This window comes from Abramis brama (genome assembly GCF_963993115.1).
Source record: "Abramis brama genome assembly, chromosome: 23".
In the NCBI taxonomy this organism is placed as follows: Eukaryota; Metazoa; Chordata; class Actinopteri; order Cypriniformes; family Leuciscidae; genus Abramis; species Abramis brama.
Genome location: NC_139985.1, coordinates 10,617,800 through 10,635,646, shown reverse-complemented (window position 1 = coordinate 10,635,646; position 17,847 = coordinate 10,617,800). Strand labels below are relative to the sequence as shown.

The 17,847-nt window shown below is 35.7% G+C and overlaps 1 protein-coding gene across 1 annotated transcript; it reads right to left on the bottom strand.

Annotated features, from left to right (window-relative positions):
• Nucleotides 1–3,276: 3,276 nt before the first annotated feature.
• Nucleotides 3,277–16,684, bottom strand: ptpdc1a (protein tyrosine phosphatase domain containing 1a). The gene is made up of 10 exons (XM_084100733.1): nucleotides 16,521–16,684; nucleotides 11,482–11,580; nucleotides 9,400–9,571; nucleotides 8,574–8,654; nucleotides 8,366–8,484; nucleotides 7,176–7,313; nucleotides 5,891–7,041; nucleotides 5,579–5,764; nucleotides 5,028–5,138; nucleotides 3,277–4,919 (listed from the first exon to the last, which is right to left on the bottom strand). Exons 2-10 carry the CDS (start codon nucleotides 11,570–11,572, stop codon nucleotides 4,785–4,787), a joined length of 2,184 nt encoding a protein of 727 aa, XP_083956859.1. The 5' UTR covers nucleotides 11,573–11,580; nucleotides 16,521–16,684; the 3' UTR covers nucleotides 3,277–4,784.
• Nucleotides 16,685–17,847: the final 1,163 nt, after the last annotated feature.

Sequence of the window (17,847 nt, the reverse complement as noted above, 5' to 3'; positions counted from 1 at the left end):
ACGTAAGAAAAATACAGATACTCGCGATAAAAATGTCACGGGTTCCTTGGTAACAAGAGAGGACTATTTTTTAAACACAAACGCTCTGTCATACCTTCAGTGTGTCCTCAATGGAAGCTGAAGGCTAGTCGGCTAATAGCGATGAAGAACACCCGCGGTCAGCGTCAGACTCTATGCTGAAACTCCAGGACCCGGATGATGAACGCGTAGAGGACTGACGGGCCGGTGACCTCCCTGTGAGGGAGTTACTGATTTTTTTATTTATATTTTATTTTTTAACATTTGTCAAATATTAAGACATACAGTGTTTTACGTAGACAGCATGCATTTTTTTTATATTTACGTAAAATTGAAAACGTTTATTTATCGCACTCAATGCACGATTGCTTCTGCATTTTAGCCTCATAGCCTCAGTAGCAACTGCAACTTCCGGTGCATCGCGGTGTATTGAAATTGAGAGAAAATTAAGCAAAAAATGCAATCTTAAAGGAAGAGTCACATCAGAACAAAGCAATACTGACACCACGATCCACCTTCATGTTAAATGTATTTAAATCTTCTGAACCCCATTACAAACATGTTATGTTTTAATATAATATAAATGTAATGTTTACCATAGTTAGAAATATATATGTAATATACCATATTATTTATAATATAAGATAATTAGTTAGTATCGACAATTATTATAAATATGACAGAAAGCTTGCTACTACCATGTAAGAATAGAATAGAATAGAATAGAATAGAATAGAATAGAATAGAATAGAAGAAACAGTTAGGTAGTTGGCGTGCATTTCCATTGATGTCTAAAAAACCATAGACTGTAAAAACCTGGTAAAAACCCATACATTAGCATTTTTTTAAAGTGAAGTTGCTGTTTTGACCAACCACCAGGTGGGGCTGTTGATCTGCTTATACAAAATCTTGATTGAAGCTGGAAGCTTCTCATGATGGAAGTAAATCACTCCTTTTTTAAAAAACACTATTAATACTCATCGGCTGGATTAAAAACACTCACCGTTGATTTAACAAATCAGTAACACACTGAATTGCACTAAGTAGTCATTAAAACATTTAAATAAAATAGTTAACTAAACTATAGGCCTATGTTTATAATATAGAGCCTTTTTTAAGCAAACAGCGTTGAAAGCTGAGTAAAGATCCGGGAGAACAAGAGTGTGCCACAGTCTGCCATATACAACCATTCAAATACATTTTTATACACTTTTATACACAAAAAAAAAACAAAAAAAACCAGACAGTTGGGTCATTCCCTGTCAACTCATCCAGAGGTCCCTGGCTAAAATTTTTCTGGCAAAAGGAATACATAAATGAAGAAGAAAGCCCAAATATGAATGTCATGGATGTATATGTACTGAGTAATCCACTGTTTTATAGAGGTGGGTCAAAATTACAGTTTTCACCTGAGATTTGGAGCTAAATTACAGGGGGGTAAAAAATGACTTTAGAAAGATGGCAGCATCATTATTCTATTTTTACACTGAGATTGATAGGTCTATTAGTAAAATCTGTTGACTTCAGCTATATTTGTTGCATTATAGCCAACGTCATGAGTTCAAAAATGGTAAAAATTAAAAAATTAAAAAAAATACAAATAAAAGCACTTTTTGTTTTTTTGCCTGAAGTTTGCTTGCCTCTAACTCAATAAGTATTAAAAATATCTTAATATGCTTTTAGATTCTGGTAGTTAAACTTTTCTTTTGGTATCTTCATTTTGAAGGCCCAATATGGTTAATTTCCAGAGATATAGGGATCTTAATGTGGCTCCATGAGTAAATTGGTCAATTGTACACATTTTCAGTGGTCAAAAAACTAAATGTGGATCACTTTGTATACAGCTGATGCTTTTTTTTTCTTTTAAAGAGGAATATCTGAAGAACAAATAATGTTGAAACTAGAAATGTATCTTTTTTTCTATCAACACAATTGCACAGAACATTCCTGTTAGTTCCATAAATATTGTTTTCCCAAAGTTTGCGTGCCTGTAACTCAAAAAGGTATTAAAGATATCTTGAATATCCTTCTAGATTCTTAATAACTTTTATGGTTAAATCCCACTTTTATGGTTAAATCCCATAGAAATTGGCATCTCAATGTGGCTCCATGTTCAAATTGTTGAATTTGAATCTTTGAATCTTTCTAAAGTCATGTTTTCCCTCCCTCTACTAAATAGTGGATTACTCATGTCATACATTCATGACGTGTTATATTTTGGCTTTCATTCCTACTTATGTGTCTTTCTTAAAGAAAGAAGAAGAAAAGTCTATTAACAAAATAGAAAAATTGAGTTTGGAAGATTTGGTTGATTTGACACGGAATGACCCAGATATATTTAAAAGGTCTAAGCGAGTCAACCGCTCATGAGTTGTCGGAGAGAAAGTTCCACAACTTATAAGACCAAGACTATTCAGCCATGTTATAATCAGAATAATGAACAAGTTAGAGCATATACTTAGTATCAGTTTGATAGGGTATGTAGTATAGAAGCATTAACGTAGACAAATTATATCTATTCTATCTGTAAGAGGATCTTAAAGTATTCTGAACATATTTTAAGTAGAGACTTTTTGTCTGTTTTACAGCACTGTCTTGACCTATGAAACATAAAGTGCTAAGAACACATGCTGTTGTTTTAATATTCACCCCAGATGCTACGTACATCATCTCTGAAGACAAGGTTTCCAAATATCTTTATTTCCTGTAAACTGATAAAGAACAAAATAAACCAGAGATGAACGTCTTCAGTAACAGCAGCGCTCTGAATAAAAGTATTCTCAGCACAAACCCAAATTCAGATTCATCTTCATATTTGGCATACCTTTCAATTAGAATATAAAACACCATTTATCACACTCCGGTGGATTTATGCATGGAAAATTACTTTCTGACCTAGCAGAACATGAGGCAGGAAAAAAGGGCACAATTTTACGCAACTGGAGTTTGTTTGATGCACTTCTGGCAGTAATTACAGCTGCAGGGCAGCTCCAGAACAGCCTGAATGAAAAGATCCAGACACACAAGACAAGACAGAGTCTTATAAAAAGCATTCTGTGTTTCACACATACCAAGTCCTTTTAAAACTTCATGTGTTATCTTGCCTTATTCAAAAGCTGGAGTTGGTTGGAGAGCAACACTTCAAAAAATACAGTAGGAAACACAACTATCAGAATTATAATTTGCAGCATTAGCTGACCCCGCAGTCTAATTGCAATGGTGAGGTTTTCTTTCATGAAATTATGATCCAGAACACAATGAAAATGAACAAGGTTTATTTAATAGTGTAAGAAAGAATCTTGGTTAATGGAGGCAAGGTTGAATTAGTGTGTTAATAAGACACTATGCAAAAAGATACCATTCAGATCTTTATTTAATAGACTTGAATGAAAAAGTAATAAATAAAAAATATTTAGGGCCTGATCCACTAAACATGGCAAATTAGCATAAGAGCGCAATACCATAAAAGCGTTAGCATCAGGATTAAAATTATTTTTGGGGCGTGGCGCATAGCAATAAATTGACTAGCGCAGACCTTAGTAATAGTAAATCGCGTTGCCGCCATTGCGTGATTCATTAATAGTATCCTCTCATAAATTTTGCGTCTGAAAGGGAAACTCCAACAAATGCATGTGCAATAAGGTCAGCCGCAAAAATAACTGCATTCATTCCTTTTCAGCGCTAATTTTTCACTGTATGTCTTTAGTAAATCCTGTCAGTAGTTTAACGCCAAAAGAGCTTTTCAAACTGTTAGTAAATCTGGCCCGTAGTGCTTTGGAAAAATCCACAATATCCTGTCTTTAGGAATCGGACAATTAAACATCTTACAATTCTTCCACAGACATGAATGAATAAACGTGTATTCTGCTGGCTACATTATATTTACTTAAAAAGACAAGACAATGTTAGCATTTTAGTTGACAAATGAGGTCAGTTTCAACACCACAGTGTTATTTACTAAAACACCACATGACGAACATAGTACATATATTCCTATTTTAAAGTTCATTAAAAGAAGCAGCTTAGTTATAAATAATGCCAATAAAAGGTATAGATCATCCTGCAAAAGCCTGTAGGCTACAGGACAGCATTGTGTTTTAGCAGGAATTGTATTGATACATTCTCAAATGAAATTATCAAGACCATTTAATCAAGGCCATTTTTGAGCTATTCCTAAAGTAAACTGTGTTGCATTATGAATGAAAGCATTCACTTGTCCTCTATTGTACCTTAAATACAAACCTTTAAATTGCAAAGGCAAGAGTAAGCAAATCTGACAATTTGCTTCATTCAATAAAAGTATTAAAGACTGTGTCATAAAATGAGACATGTTGCACAGTGATATTATTTTGGTTTAGTCAATAATGAGGTACATTTAACATCATCCATCTATTCAAACAGTATTCTTGTATGACAAAACACATTTTCATGAGAATCCTCAGTTCGTTAGAGCCAAAGGCATAAAATAAATACATGACATACTTATTAATAAATAGTTTCCTCAGTTAGCTAATAAATATTGTGTACCAAAAATAAACTATTAAGGAACAAAATTAGAAAAATAGCTTGTGGCACATACAGGAATGGCAGTAATTATTGTTCTCTCACAAATAAAAGATGTTAAAATACATTATTTGGATGAGTATTCATGGCTAAGACACCACTGAAAACAGAAAAAAAAAAACACTAAACCTGTTTGTTTGTGACTGTATTTGTTTCTTCAAAATTACAGTGCAGACTCCAGAATTCAGATTCCACATCCAGAGTCAGGGTACGTGGGGAAAGTGGCAGGTCAGCTCAAGCTCTTCCATTGCTTTTGTCCTCATATCACTGAGGACAGGGATCATGACATCTTTCAGAGTCTTATAGATTCTCTGCCCATTCTCTGAATCTGAGGAAATCTGGATTAGCCCAAGATTAGAATCACAGAATTAGGATAAACAATTAAAAAATTCAACTTCAATTTCACCAGTAGTCTGTTGTGAAACTATTTCGTGGCCATGACTTACCCAAGTAAATGCTTTGATTGTGCGTTCAAAAAAGGCATTCTCAACCTCCTCTGGTATTTTTAGCAAATGAGCAGCGCAATCAAGAATACACAGAAGGGTTTGTTTTTGTCCCTAAATAACAAAGACAAACAGATGTTTTAGCGTACACATAATCCATTTAGATGGTGAAAAAACAAGTCACATTTGTAATTAAATATATGTGTTCACACTTGTAGTTCAGTTCGCTTGGTTCAGAAAAAAATTAACATTTAGTCCTGGTCCGCTTAGCGTTCAAATTGGAATTTTTACAACAAACCTAAAGATACTGAACCTAAAGGCATAGGGATATATTCACAACCTGATTGGTTGGCTTTTATTATGTACATTTGTTTCGTGACCAAAACTATATTGTGTGCTGCTAAATGCGCTCATTGTTTGAGTGTAGCCTACATATGATGTTAGTTTGACAAACATACATCAGATGTACATATTTGTCTCTAACAAATTGGGGGGTTTGGAGTCAAAAAGGTTGAAACCACTGCTCTGAAGACACTTTTCCATGTTTTTGGTACCTTGTCGAGTGAATTCAGAGCATCTTGGGGATTGAATTGGTTTCCAGCCAAAGTCTCCACATCCTCTTTTGTGATGGTTGGCTCCTTCAGTTGCTCTAGCCAAGACCACATGAGTGTGGAGAGCACAACAGGATCTCTTTCGGTGCACAACCTCTCCCATGCACCTTCACGGGAGTTCAGCTCTGTCTGAGGGGCAACAGCAATTGAGGAAATGACTGAAAGTTACTGAGTTGCATTATAGAAGAACAGGATATGGAATTGAAGGTCTGAGACTCAATTCATCCAAAAATCTATGGAATAAAACAAAGCTACCTGCCACATTGAGACTGTGCTGAGTTCCTCTCCATCAATGTCCATCGTGAGAGCCTTGGCCACAAACAGATGACGAGTCTCAGGTGAGAGTTCACTTTGAAGCATTAAAATAGGAACATCTGTGAATTGTTGTATGGCATCAGAGGTTGTGTTTTCATTAGGGCTCAGGTGACTTTTACTGCCTTGACACGTTGAGAACATTGTCCTGCTGTCACTGGTCTTCCCTAGAAAGCCGTAGGACATGCTACGCTTTGCCTCCTTCAGAGGTACACGTTTTATGGAGACAGGAGAGCAGGATGCATGGCCTTCAACTTTTTTGGATTGTACCAGGGAGCTACAGGAACCAGTTAAAGAGCCATGTTTGGGACTGTTGTTGATTTCAGATGGCAATGGGGACGACAGAAGTTCAGGGGTTTGTATAGCTAATCTGCTCTGCGACGAATAAAGTTCTGTAAAGTTTAACCCAGATTTGCTGCCAAGAGCATTCTGGGGACTTTGTAGTACCTGCACCCTTGGGTCCAGTTTGTGCAAGGCTGAGTCGCTATAGCTAAGACATTTTCTTAAGATGAGCTGAGACTTGTAGGTATTGTCTACCGTCGGCCATCTCCAGAGAACATCAAACTCCTGGTCGCTACAGAGCGGCCGGTCGTGAGGTGGATCACACTGCGGTCCTTTAAGAAGCAAACTGGGTTGGTCAGGAGAGCGAGGTAAGGATATGGGAATCCCTTTCCCCCTCATCTCCTTCCCCAACTGCTGAATGGCTTGCAGCGAGACGGTCTTCTCCACTTCCTCCGTGAGGTCTGGGATGTCCAACACCTCCTCTTCCACCGTTTGCCGGTTCTCTGCTATGTCCAGTAGGAGCCTGCAGACCAGGTGTATGATCTTTGGCATGTTCTTCATGTGTCGCGCTTCATAGCCGTGTAGTAGGTGCCGCTGACGAGTCAGGTACTGCGACAGTGTGACCGTGTGAGCTTTGGGCTCGGCACACGAGAATACACTCCGCAGTGGCACAAGGAACTGTGCGAACTCTCGCACACACAACAGTTGACCACGAGTCTGGATGGAATTTGGACGTTTAGCTCTAACAAACAAAATGGCTTGATCTGCACTCATCCGGGATGTGAATACTAAGAAGCATGCTATTAAGACACCTATGAGAAGACGAATGTGCATGAAGGGTAGTTAATAATCAGATAATCAGTGAAATGGGTCAAAGCAAAACTACTGCAGTTATTTTCTTAAATTCTTAAGTTATGACTGCAAACTGTTCAATCAAAATACTGACCTGTTCTGCCAAGTCCAGCATGGCAGTGGACAGCCATTTTGCCCTCTTGCATGGCGAATGACATCACCTTCACCATGTCAAGAATAGTAGTCAAGGATGCCACGCCATAGTCTTTCCAGCCAAAGTTGTAAAAATAAACTGGAAAAGGTAAAATTCAAATCTCATAAGATGAAACAAAGTCATGCATTTCAAGATATTCAGTTCAGACCTAAACATTTTTTTGTTATTTGCTTTTGGCACAGAATCATGGGAATTTTTTCAGTCACTTTTATGTCCCAGAGGTTGGTTTTTAGTAAAAGTAACATTTCAAGATATCTTATTACCCTTGTCCAAAAAACTCAGACTTCCATATTAAAATATGAATTAGTAAATGTTAAATCTCTGATAATCAAAGAGTGAAATAAACTGACATTTATCAACATTTGTGTAAAAATGTAAAATGTTGCACAGTTGTGGTGTCATTTTCACCAAACCAAAGTTGCCCAAGAAGACAACCAATTATTAGATTATCACTCGTGAACATTTCCAATCAAGCTGCAATTTTGTCAAACTATGGAAAAAAAGTAACTAAAATATTACATTTCATATAGTAACCATAAAATGTTATTTATTTTATTTTTAAAATATTAAAAATGTAATTTCCACCAGTGTCTTTTCCATCTTAGAATGCTATTAAGTATAAAACATTATCTGTGATGAGCTGGAAATGGCATTGTGGTGGAAATTTTCATTGAAGATCATAAAAGTCCAGGAGGCCAAAAGACCACATAGTTGAAGAAACGCCTCAATATGTTATATACAAACATAAATTATCTAACACATGGAGGACCTCTTCCTTAATTTGAGAGACGTTTAATGCATGTTTGGACATGCTGTGCCTGGAAATAATAATGTGCTGGAAAATTGTGCCTTACATAGTTTCCCAGTGGGTGCCGTCTATAAGCACAGCAGCACTCTCAAGAGAGCTTATTAAGGGCTTCCAATCCCCCTAAGCCTCAATACCTGAATGGAAGCTGAGCAACTGCATGATCACTATGTTTAGAAAGCAAACATTGCTTAAAAGGGTTCTTTAGATTGTCAAACACATTGACAATGTAATGTGATAACAGTGAGGATTTATCCCAGCGTGATTCCCCTGACTACTGATGGAGGAATAGGTGTATGTTTGAGTACATGTGTGAGCTACTCACTCCCTGCCTCCATGAAAACCTCTGGGCGATATGTGAAGCCGCTCTCTGGCTCCAAAGTGCTGCCGCAGCTGGCGTGTTCCCCTGGACGCTGCAGGTTGATTACTGTCTTTAAGCCACACCTAAGAAAGGAAGATTAAGCATCAGCAAAGTCATCCCTGGTGCATCTTGGGAATCACTTACTGGTAGCTTTCCGCTGAGTTCAACATACATATGAAACTGTTCGATGATGTTGAATTTTTCAATGATTTCAGTTGAAGGTCTTGCCATGGCCAACAGGTTATCAGTTATCCTGTGAACAGAGTATGACTTAGATATCAACAAAATATCTGACTGAATATCATTCATATAAATATTAGAACATAAGAATGGAAAGCAAATGATAAGTGTCAACTATTTATTAAATAAATTTATGTAAAATAAATGGATAGATGGAAAATAAAATAAAATATATTATTTTTATTTATTATACAGAGTCCAAAACGCAAAAGTGCAAGAAGTGCAACGTGCAGCAAAATGGTTTAGGTATCAAAATGTTTTGCTGACAATTGCACAATTGGCCGCTGTATAATAAACTGATGGGAGCTTTTTGGATTATATTTTGATGTGTGTGGATCTCGATTTTTCATTCTTCAATCTATGAGCTATTTTTGGTTCTATGCACTTAAAGGCTTTTTTTCCATCCTATTACCTGGACAATTGTTTGGCGCTACTCTATTTCCTTTTCTTATTTATTTAGGCGTATCCGTATCAAAGGCTATATATTCATGGAAGATAAGACAACCCAAGACAAAAGATAAGATGGACTGGTCATCTGTCCAAGATAGACAAGCAGTTAGGAGAATGGTTGGAAAAAAAAAGCTCAAACTTATCCCTAACATTTTCGTTGCCTTCAACTAACAGTGTATCTAAGTTGTGAGTTGTGTAGGACTAGCACAATGAATGGATGTTGACTCTGCTAAATATTTGATATGTTTACTTGAAACAATACACATTTACTCCGTTTCTTCTGACAAAAGAGCAAGAAGACAACTTACCAAGAGGAGTACAGTCCTTTAATGGCTTGCTCTTTGTCGCTCCAGCGAGAAGGGTTTTCGTATTTGCATGCTCGACCACCACACGCCATTGAGCACTGCATATGTCCTGGGATGACATGCCTCAAAGTCTCGCCCACCTTGGTGTACTTTGCGGTCGGTACTCTGACATTCACTGGAGAAATAGATGATGAAAAATTAGGATGCAGAATTAAGTAGCTTCAACTTGAACACGACACATTACACCTACAGCCTGTGATGTCAGTCTGTGCCTCGAACATGCTAAACGCCACAATAACCCTATGTGAAGATGAAGTCAGAGCTTCCACAGCTGAGCTGCGCCTCCTCCTCAGGATCTTCAGCAAGATCTCGGAAGCAGAGTGCCGACGTGTCTTTCGAAAACCCATGAAGTTCTTGTCTACCTGGGAAGAGCAAGCCCGTCTCTTCATGTCTCTCGTCAAACACACTGATGATAACACTACATTCGGCACAGCCTGAGCAAACTAAGCGCTGACCCCAGAGCAGTGAATCATCGCCACACAACCACCTAGCTGCACAAAAGCAGCATTAGAGACCAATACAATTCAACCAGTTCATCAGATGCACTTGAAGGGGATTTCCATGGTGACCAAGTCCAAAGTCAGTGGGAGGCTGTGCAGAATCTTGTGTGTGTGTGTTGTCTCAGGTGGAAGAGAAACAGGATGATGTGTTTTATGTAAATGATAAAGACAGCTCTGGTTGCGTAACCCTGCATGCACTTCAACAAAATTAGGCTGAAATTACACCTTTTCAACTAATGCATTCCATCTGCTGCAGCAAATACAAAGACTTTACGTAACTCAGAACTCGGAATACTACATAAAAGAAAAGTAGTTTCATCATACGTCAGTCTCCTCAGCATTTGAAGAGGCTTATGAAATAATGGAAATGAGTTTGAAGTTCTTGTTAGCATGGCCATTAGAGTGCCCTTTCTCACCTAAACCATTTGGATTCAAAGAAGATGCATTACCTCTGTATTTAAAGGAGCCCATCGGGATGGAATGAGTCATTTAAAATAGATGGGGAAAAGATAACAAAAGACTTTACGACGTCTGCACCAGTCTATATATGTTAATGTAGCCATGTTGTTACCCGTTATTACCCTTCATGGCAAAAAAATATGTTTCAAATGTTTGGGGTCGGTATGTTTTTGTGCTCGCAAAGGATGCAATTATTTGATCAAAAATACAATATAAACAGTAATATTGCTAAAATAACTGTTATTGTAATATATTTTAAAATGTCATTTATTCCTGTGATGACAAAGCAGAATTTTTAGCATCATTACTCCAGTCTTCAGAGTCACATGATCCTTCAGAAATCATTCTAAATGCTGATTTGCTGCTCAAGAAACATTATCAATAAATCATTATCATAAACATTATCTTATTAGGATTCAGGATTCTTTGATGAACAAAGTTCAAAAGAACAGCATTTATTTGAAATAGAAATCTTTTGTAACATAATATATACCTTTACTGTCACTTTTGAATAATTTAATGTGAACTTGCTAAATAAAAGTATTAATTAAAAAAAAAAACTTTTTGAACGGTATATCCAAAACAATGAATCCACAAAATTTACAATTTGAATGGTGTATTATAATATAATACAATATAATCAAGCTCTAGTGCTCTTATTTTTGATGTCTTAAAATAAAATTAAATACATTAAAATTAAAATCCCATTTATTGTATACATGCTGTATACAACTAAAATGTTATTGTACTTAATTACAATGCAAATATTTTCCCTTATGATCGGTTTTTGTTTTCAAGTAAATCAGTAATGATACATTGTCGAATAAGATCTCAAAATTATATTATAACATAGCCTACATCAAAATTTTATTTCGTAACAAATAGGGCTCCAGTCATTTCACAATATAAAACACACTTTTTTTTAGAATATACAAAAAGCTATTAAACATTTCTGTCTGTTCAGTTCTTGCATCAGAATCACATCTTATTTGTTTTCAATTAAAGACTGTGCATTAACCGTTTAAAATACCTCCCAGCCACAGGTAGAGAAATAGCAGTGTAATACCTGGCTCCATGTCAGCGTTGGACTGTCCGCTGTTAGCTGAGCTGCCGGTGGTGTAGGGCAGGTCACTCAACAAACTGACGCCTGCTGCCATGGCAGACACTGAAAGGTGGATGCAAACATGGTTTTAAAGCCTCAGACACAAAACAATGGCAGAGTAAACAGTCAAGACACAACATTAATGAGGAAGTTGTAAGGCTGGTTGCCTGGGAGTTTTCCCTCCCTGGAGGAAATTGAACGAAGTGTGGTGCAGTGTCTCACGCTGGATATAGTGTCACTGCAAGTGGAATATATAATGAGCGAGGAGGTTACAACCTCTTCTATATAGGAGCCGTGTTAAATAAATAACCTTATGCATTTAAGGGAGACCTTGACTCTTGAGGAACCACAAACAAATAAACCCTTATGATGTTGCTGTTTTTCCATTCAGACTAATCAAATCATCGAGATTTTCACAGGAATCAACCTTATAAAATATTGGGAGGACTACAGATTACCAATCTCTTGTTCTTGTGTATATACTGTGAGGGATTTTTCACCTATACTAGCATGTACATAGATGGTATGGAAACTTCAATGTGTCAGTTTAACCCTACAGTGACCACTGCATATCATGTGTCAACGACTGACTACTCACATTGCCATTGTGACTGTAGCCATAACTTTAATCACAGGTAAGAGTGGCAATGGCTATAACCATCTTGCTGAAAAACAGAGTTATTACTTAGGGATTTTCATATTTCTGCGTGTTAATATTTTGCATGCTAAATAGTTTTGGTTTGACAAAGGCAAGACACTGTTATTGTACAAAATTGGGTTACACTTCATTCCTAATCACAGACACTTCTAAATGTAACTCCTCTTAGTGCTTTCTAACTACATTCAGTAAACTTCGCACAAACCTACTGACGGTTCAATTTACTCCTATACCTTTTCTAACTACAGTAACAATGAATATTTTCCTGTAGCTGATAATAAAAAAATAAAAAAAAACTACAAGAAAACTCTCAATGCTGCATCCAATAAAAAAAATCGTACAAACCAACAGCCTATCTATCTATCTATCTATCTATCTATCTATCTATCTATCTATCTATCTATCTATCTATCTATCTATCTATCTATCTATAATAGATTAATAACATCTAACATAAAAGTTTTTTTGTTTACATAATGTGTTTATATATTATATTTATACATATATATATACATATGTCTCTGTGTGTATATACTGAATATACACATACACATATATATATATATATATATATATATATATATACACACACACACACATATATATACATACATATATATATATGTCTGTGTATATATATATATATATATATATATATATATATACACACACACAGACATGCACGCACACACACAGACATATAACATTAATAAATATAATAATATATACACATATTATGTACACAAAAACTTTTATGTTAGATGCGATTAATCGCATCAGCACTAATATATTTATTCATCTTTAACAATGATTGTAAGTGGAGAAGAATAGTGCTGCCTTAAGTAATGCCTAATTTTCGTTGGGTTTGTTTGGCAAAGTTTGGCACATTCAGGATGATGTTAGCAGTCATTTGATACACCATGATTAATTCACAGTGTAAATTGAGAAGACAGGACAGCGGAGTGGCATTACGAGACTCATTTGCATTGTAACATATGCTTCTCCTTACGCACAGATCCGACAGAGACAAAGTGAAACCCCACTTGAGCCGTCCAAAAACTCAACCTGACACTAGTCAATCAGTGTGTGCTATTCATCTGATTAGAAAGGGAGTTTTCCTTATCCTGATTAACACATTGATAGAAAAGACAAGTCAGTCTTGAGTCTTATATTTTAATATACATTTGGAGATCATTTTTCTTCCTAACTTCATTCCTATTTTAGTCCTGCATTTCCAGTGTTTTTAATCATTATAATGTATTTTAATCAATTAATATGCTTGCAAACAATTTTCCAGCTGTCACCCTTACAAAAGCTGTCCGAGTCTGAGCTTGGGTGAATCCTTCAACGCTGCCCACTGAATTTAATCAAAGCACAGCGATCACTTTCATCTAAACTTTGAACTGGTTTTTCAAAGCGTTTTCAAACAGAGTTATAAAAAGGAGTGTATACATACTTTATATCAGATTAGTAATATTGCACAATGAGTTTATGCACAATGGGTGTGTTTAAATGCATTAAAGTGTTAGTTCACCCAAAAATTCTGTCATCATTTACTCATCCTCATGTCGTTCCAAACCCGTAAGATTTGCCCGTTCATCTTCAGAACGCAAATGAAGATGTTTTTTGATGAAATCTGAGCGATTTCTGTCCCTCCATTGACAGCTACGCAACTACCACTTTGACGCTTCAAAAAGTTCATAAAGAGATCGTAAAACTAATCCACATGAATTGAGCGGTTTAGTCCAAATTTTCTGGAGAGACACGATCACTTTATATGATGAACAGATTGAATTTAGGCTTTAATTCACACATAAACATTCATCAACTTACACATCAGTTATATTAAACAGAAGCTCAAGCATGCTTGCTTGACGTGCGAGAACCAATGAGGTTCATTCTCGTGTTACACAGCACGTCTGAGCTTCCGCAAGAACCAATGAGGTTTGTTCTCAGACGTCAAGCAGTTTTGGTTGAGCATCTGTTTATGTTTGCAGATCAATGTTTAAATGTGAATAAAAGCCTAATTAAATCTGTTCATCATTTAAAGCGATCGAGTCTCTTTGCAAAATTTGGACTAAACCGCTCAATTCATATGGATTAGTTTTACGATCTCTTTATGAACTTTTTGAAGCGTCAAAGTGGTAGTTGCGTAGCTGTCAATGAAGGGACAGAAATCTCTCAGATTTCATCAAAAAGATCTTCATTTGTGTTCCGAAGATGAACGAAATAAGTATTACAGGTTTGGAACGACATGAGGATGAGTAAATTATGACAGAATTTTCATTTTTGGGTGAACTGTCCCTTTATCCAGACTACTGATTTGTTTCTGTTAACTTACTAGCTACTATTTTGATGACTGCATTGATAAAATGAGAATTGTTTATGTAATAAAGCATAAAACAATCATTTTGAATTAAAGACTGTAGTTTATTCAGCATGTCTCTTTATTGTGACAGTAAATTGTATCAGCTTTAGTCACCACAACACGCTCAGTCTCAGCATACTGTATTAAAAAAATAAATAAATGTGTGTTTAGTTAGGCTTAAATGGCCTTTCAGATATGACCACAGAGCTCGAGTTCAAGTGTTGCCTCAGCCATAGCACTCACTGAACCGTTTAAAGAAATCTTGCTGTTGTTGCTGGCTCAGTGTCTGACCCTTCACATGCCCTCTTTTTAGAAACCACCAAGTACATGTCACTAAAATTTCTGCAACTATATGCAGATATCTATCATGGGAAACATTTGTTAAGGAGTCAAGTTTATTTACATCAATGTAAGACATCCAGACTAAACTGTACCATGAATTCCAGCCCAAGTTCAAGTGGGAAAACTTGTTTTTATGTAATCTTTGTACTGCTTCCCTGATTACTGCAAAGTGATCAGTTGACTAAACCTTTAAAAAAGTGAGGAAACAATTTGCCATTTTCAGTAAATAAACTTCATGCGTAATTGAAAAAAATAAGTTGTGAACTTGACAATTCCCCATAAGTAATTTTTTTAAAAGTTTATTTACTTAATAATTTTAAGGCAACAGGTTTCCTTACTTTTTTTGAAGTGTGAGCATTCAGCAAAGTACATTTTAAATGCAACATCCAAATATAAAGAAATAGCCTATAATAAACAATTATGTTATTATGTTTTGCAAAGTGTATGAGAATGCAATGTTGGGTTACACTTTATTTGGTAACACTTTATTTTACAGTGTCCTTGTTAAACATGTTACATAGGCTATAGGATTTACTATAAATTATGCATAATTACATGCAACTAACCCTCAACCAAACCCTAATCCTAAACTAACCCTATAATAAAGTACATGTAGTTAATTATTATTACTCAGTACTTAAATATATAATTACACTGTAACAAACACCTTAAAATAAAGGTTAACCCTTTATTATAAGGTGACATAGATACATTGTACTTACTCAAATAACCAATATTAATTAATTACAGCTACTTATAGAGTTACTGTTAAGGTTAATGTTATGGATTGGTTTAGGGTTAGTTACTTGTAATTATGCATAATTTACTGTTATTACTATAGTAAGTACATAGGAAGACTTCAGATGCAAAAGCCTCTAAATGCCATCTGAAATTTTCTTCTTGATCATTTTTATCAAGCTTGTATGTTTATGTTCAGTTATTTCACTTTAATGGCAATAAAATTACCTATTAATAAATAAATAAATAAATAAAATAAATAAAATAAATAAATAAATAAATAAATAAATAAATAAATAAAATACATACATACATACATAAAAATGTAACCAATAATTATTTTTTTTCTCACCAATGAGCTTAGACAGACACTACAATAATAAGCTAAACACATGGGAGCATATAAGATCAAATATATCTCTCTTCTGCACACTGGACAATAAAGTCATCCTCTACAGAAACATAAATACATCACCGTTATTAAAAAGGATACTTAAACTCTATAACAGCATGCTTTGAAAAGACTGAACATATGATCATGATTCATAACACAAATTTCCAGATTCTCACCAGTGTAAAATCTCTGCTTTGGTCACAGACATTAATGTCCAACATTCATCACTGGCAGTAACATGCATTACAGCTCACAAAAAGGACAATGCAGCTTGTTTTCCCCTTTGCTCTGTAGATCTAGCGTTGCTGTATGAGAATTACTAATATACACTGTATCAAAGGAAACCGAGACAACATGATAGAGTTTAGAGAGTAGATCTCTATATTAACTAATTGACTGTATGTTAATCTCTTGCGGTGCATCTCTCAGCTAGCTAACCATTAATGCTATTGCGCTAAAAGCAAAGGCTAACATTAGGGTTCGTGTGTCCTAATGGTACATACCTCGTCCTCGTCCGTGGAAACGGATTTTGTTAGTTACAGTCCATTGCTTCCACTGGAGTCATTGTGAAATGCAAACGCATGAATCAACAGCAGACAGTGTCGCGTGCATTTGTATCAGTTTCGCTGCTCAACTGGATGTTACATTGTAACAAGTTGAAGGAAACAGATAAGGCTTGTCATTGGTCGATCCGTGGTCATGTGATCAAATGAGGGCTATAAAGCAGGGATGAAGGACGGTGAGCTCATGTGAGGAAATGGGACAAAACACTCGAAGAACAGCACATTTGGAAGTGTTGTTGACTCATCTTAAGAGTGTAGGCTACTTGATCTACTTGAACTAATGAACTGAAGCACTTATTAAAAGGTATTGTCATTTATGAAATCCAAAACAAATTTAATAGGAAATTCACGCATACAAAATCACCATTTCATTTGAATAAAGACGTCTATAATAACGTCCAAATGTGAAAATGCTACTATTTAGCATTTTTCTAATTGAATATCTGTACTATAAATTAAAAGAATAACAATTTAAGTACAACGTTGCTCAATATTTGCTTGAATGTCACCAGCACTTGAGCTATACCTAGACCATGTTATGCCACTTGATTTGAGAATTTTCCAAAGGTCATTGTGTACTTTAATGGAAGCAAGAACATCTGACCTTTTGTAAAAGAAGCTCATATGGCCAGTGCCACACATTTGTTTATAGAATGATGGCCTGTTTAAAACTTTTTAAAATTCTACAGTGTTAGACAATGCTACATTTGAACTCCATATAATATTATATGGACAGGCATGCCTGATCAATTTCGATGGATGTTTATGATGCTCTATGTGGCTATGGGCGTCTTGTAATTGGTGGCGCACGTGGTCAAGCACATAATAGATTAACACAATAAGCTTTTTAGTGGTCCCACCTCCCACAATACATGGCTTATATATTTATGCAGTTTAAAGCTGCATTTGATCTGAACTGTGACTGCAATGCACGCAGATAGTGAGAGCCTGACCTAAACTGGCTTTAATTAAAAATAGATCATTATATCTGCGCATTTGTACACTGGTGCTTTGCAATCTGCCATTCACATGATGTCGCCTAGTGGTTGAAATACAGAAGTGCTCCGACAAGAGGCGATGGCATCGTTCGTGCTTTAGACTTACTATGTACAATCTTATCTTAAGTGAATAATGAGAAGGGGTTGAACGTTTGTGATGTCTGTCTTTCTTTCTTTCTTTCTTTCTTTCTTTCTTTCTTTCTTTCTTTAAGAAATAATAATAAGCTAATTACACACAACAAAAAGTAACTAAACATTTTATAAATATA

Coding starts and splice junctions, on each gene's coding strand:
- ptpdc1a (XM_084100733.1), bottom strand. CDS start 11,572: ATGGCAGCAGGCGTCAGTTTGTTGAGTGACCTGCCCTACACCACCGGC. Junction 8,485..8,573: donor ATCATCGAACAGTTTCATAT/GTATGTTGAACT, acceptor TTCCTTTCTTAG/GTGTGGCTTAAAGACAGTAA. Junction 7,314..8,365: donor GGTTTTCATGGAGGCAGGGA/GTGAGTAGCTCA, acceptor TACCTTTTCCAG/TTTATTTTTACAACTTTGGC.